General features: G+C 60.4%; 1 protein-coding gene across 1 annotated transcript; it reads left to right on the top strand.

Annotated features, from left to right (window-relative positions):
* Positions 1-112: 112 nt before the first annotated feature.
* On the top strand, positions 113-1,631 carry LOC121026529 (hemoglobin subunit zeta-like). The gene is made up of 3 exons (XM_040469358.1): positions 113-257; positions 1,042-1,246; positions 1,399-1,631. Exons 1-3 carry the CDS (start codon positions 163-165, stop codon positions 1,525-1,527), a joined length of 429 nt encoding a protein of 142 aa, XP_040325292.1. The 5' UTR covers positions 113-162; the 3' UTR covers positions 1,528-1,631.
* The last annotated feature ends 1,068 nt before the right edge of the window (positions 1,632-2,699 follow it).

Genomic DNA, 2,699 nt, shown 5'->3' with positions numbered 1-2,699 from the left:
CTGGGCCTGATAAGAGACCCCACCCCCACAGCCCTCTCCCCTCTCCAGACCAATGGCCACAGCCTGGCCCCCACCCCGGCTCTGTGTGTATAAAGGGATCCCGGGGGGGTGAGCACACAGAGGCCAGTCCTGGGCACACCCGGCTCCAGCTCAGCCACCACCATGTCTCTGACCAAGGCTGAGAAGACCATCATCCTGTCCGTGTGGGGCAAGATCTCCACTCAGGCGGATGCCATTGGCGCCCAGGCCCTGGAGAGGTGAGTGCCAGATGGGCTGGGGCGGAGCCCCGTAGGTGACAGTGTGGCGTTGGTGAGGACGGGGGCCAGCGAGGAGAGGGCTCTCTGCGGAAAGGGTCCCTAAGGAGGGGTCAGCGAGGTGGGGGTTCTCTGAGAAAGGGGTCAGTGAGGGGGGCAGATGAATTGCACAGACTTCGACGGACCCTGTGCTCACGGACTCCTGAACAAGCACAGGGGTGTGGATGTGTTTCCCCCAACACCTGACGTGCGTAAGGAGGCAGTCAAGCATCTGCCAGCACCAGGGTCTCTAACCCTGGGGCGAGGTGGTCCCAGGTGGCTTCCCTAAGAGACCTCCCTTGCACTGTGCCTGCAGGTGGCATTATTTCTGACAGACGGTAGGTACAGCGGGAGCCCGGTCAGGGGTTGGGAAGGAGGTTTTTGTGGCCGGAGGAGAGGTGAGAACGGGCTGGAGGCCCACGGTGGGTGTGCAGGGCCAGCTGGGAGCAAGGAGACCCTGGAAGAGGGCTGAGGTGGGGAGCAGGGGCGAGCCTGGGTGCTGGGAGGGTGTGGAGGCAGAAGGCCTTGGGACCGTGGGGTGCAGCTTGGGGGAGGGGCAGCAGTCAGAGCACAGCACACCTCAGGAGGTGGTGCACCTGCTGAGCTGGAAGGCCCCAGGGCGGTGGTGAGGTCGCACTTGGGTCCTCAGGCTCGGAGAAGGACGCAGGGGTCGTAGAGCGGTGGCCGGGGCCCCCCGGCCCCCCCCCGACCCAGGTTCCTCCAATGCTCAGGTCCCGCCGTCCCGCAGGCTCTTCGCCAGCTACCCCCAGACCAAGACCTACTTCCCGCACTTCGACCTGCGCCCGGGCTCCGCGCACCTGCGCACGCACGGCGCCAAGGTGGCGGCCGCCCTGGGCGATGCGGTCAAGAGCATCGACAACATCGCGGGAGCCCTGTCCAAGCTGAGTGAGATGCACGCCTACGTTCTGCGCGTGGACCCGGTCAACTTCAAGGTGCGCGTGGGGGCCGGGGTCCTGGCGGGGACGAGGCGGGGGGGGGGGGGCCGGGGCGGGACAGGGTGTCGGCCGCCGAAGGTGCTCCGCCCACCCCAGAGCCCCCGCAGAGCACCCCGGCCTCGCGCTGAGCCGCCCTCCCGGCCCCCCAGCTCCTGTCCCACTGTCTGCTGGTCACGGTGGCCTCGCACTTCCCCGCTGACTTCACGGCCGACGCCCATACCGCCTGGGACAAGTTCCTGTCCATCGTGTCCTGCGTCCTGACCGAGAAGTACCGCTGAGCGCCGCCGCCAGGCGGGGGGCCGGCTGCGCCCTCTCCGCGGCTCCAGGCTTCTCCAAACCCTCTAGCTTCCCCCTGAGACGCCAATAAACGAATGCACGCCCACCTCGCCTCTTGTCACTGGGGCCATCAAGGGGGCGGCAGGGGTGGAGGGGGGTGGCGGGGAGGCACAGGGACACCTGGAGGGCTGCGGGAACACTGCGCACTAACCCGAGGGTCTCTCCGACCGCAGAGGGCACTCCGGGGGCGGCGTGGTGTGTGGGGCTAGGGCACTCGGGGTCCGGATGGGGTGACAGAAAGTGCACCCCTCGGCCTTTATTTCTGGGGTCAGCGCCGAGCCCACCTGGCCCCACTGACTCTGCTGGGGCGCACTATGGGATTCCTCTGGGATTGATCCTATTTCCTAGTTTATGCTTGATCTTAGCAAGAAAGGAGTAATGAGTGTACCTAGTCCCTCATTTATTCTTCCACCCTTCCAGTAAACACACACACACACACACACACACACACACACACACACACACACACATTTTTGATGCACAGGACGCTCAAGCATTTTTGTAGACTCTAATACAACAGCTAGAAAAAGCAAAGCCCCCTGCCCCATGGAACTGACAGTCTAGTCCCGGATACAGATGTGATATTCAGTCAGATCGCAGCTCACAGAAAGAAAAAAAATCATTTTGCTCATTATTAGAGAAATACAAATTAACACCACTAAAAATGAAACCTCACTGATATCCAGACTTTGACCACACTGTACTCATGGTCCCTTCTACAATGCAGTCCCTTCTACCACAGAGACTACACAAGCTTAGTTTTCTCAGCACTAGAAAACCCCAGTCCATCATCGGGCATTGACTGAATGTAGCATGAAAGCTCACACAGCAGAGAACTGTGACCTGAAAAAAGAATGAAGACAATTTGTAATAGTGGCTGTGATGTCCAGGATTTATCAGGTAAAAAGGAAAAGAAAAAAGAAAGAAGCAGAAGTGTGCGTGTGTGTGTGTGCGCGCGCGTGCGTGTCTCATGGTGGCTTTTCTGTTTTTCTGTAAGAAAGGAGAGGAGGGGGAGCCTGGCTGGCTCAGTCTGTAGAGCATGTGACTCTTGACCTCTGGGTGGTGTGTTGGAGTCCCACACTGGACACAGAGTTACTTTAAAAAAAAAAAAAAA

Source organism: Herpailurus yagouaroundi, unplaced genomic scaffold (assembly GCF_014898765.1).
Source record: "Herpailurus yagouaroundi ecotype Mexico unplaced genomic scaffold, PumYag 126674, whole genome shotgun sequence".
In the NCBI taxonomy this organism is placed as follows: Eukaryota; Metazoa; Chordata; class Mammalia; order Carnivora; family Felidae; genus Herpailurus; species Herpailurus yagouaroundi.
This window is presented reverse-complemented; position numbering and strand designations above follow the sequence as displayed.

Excerpts from the sequence above, each read along its gene's own strand:
- LOC121026529 (XM_040469358.1), top strand. The coding sequence starts at position 163 with ATGTCTCTGACCAAGGCTGAGAAGACCATCATCCTGTCCGTGTGGGGC. Across the intron at positions 258-1,041 it reads GGCGCCCAGGCCCTGGAGAG|GCTCTTCGCCAGCTACCCCC; the intron begins GTGAGTGCCAGA and ends GCCGTCCCGCAG. Across the intron at positions 1,247-1,398 it reads TGGACCCGGTCAACTTCAAG|CTCCTGTCCCACTGTCTGCT; the intron begins GTGCGCGTGGGG and ends CCGGCCCCCCAG.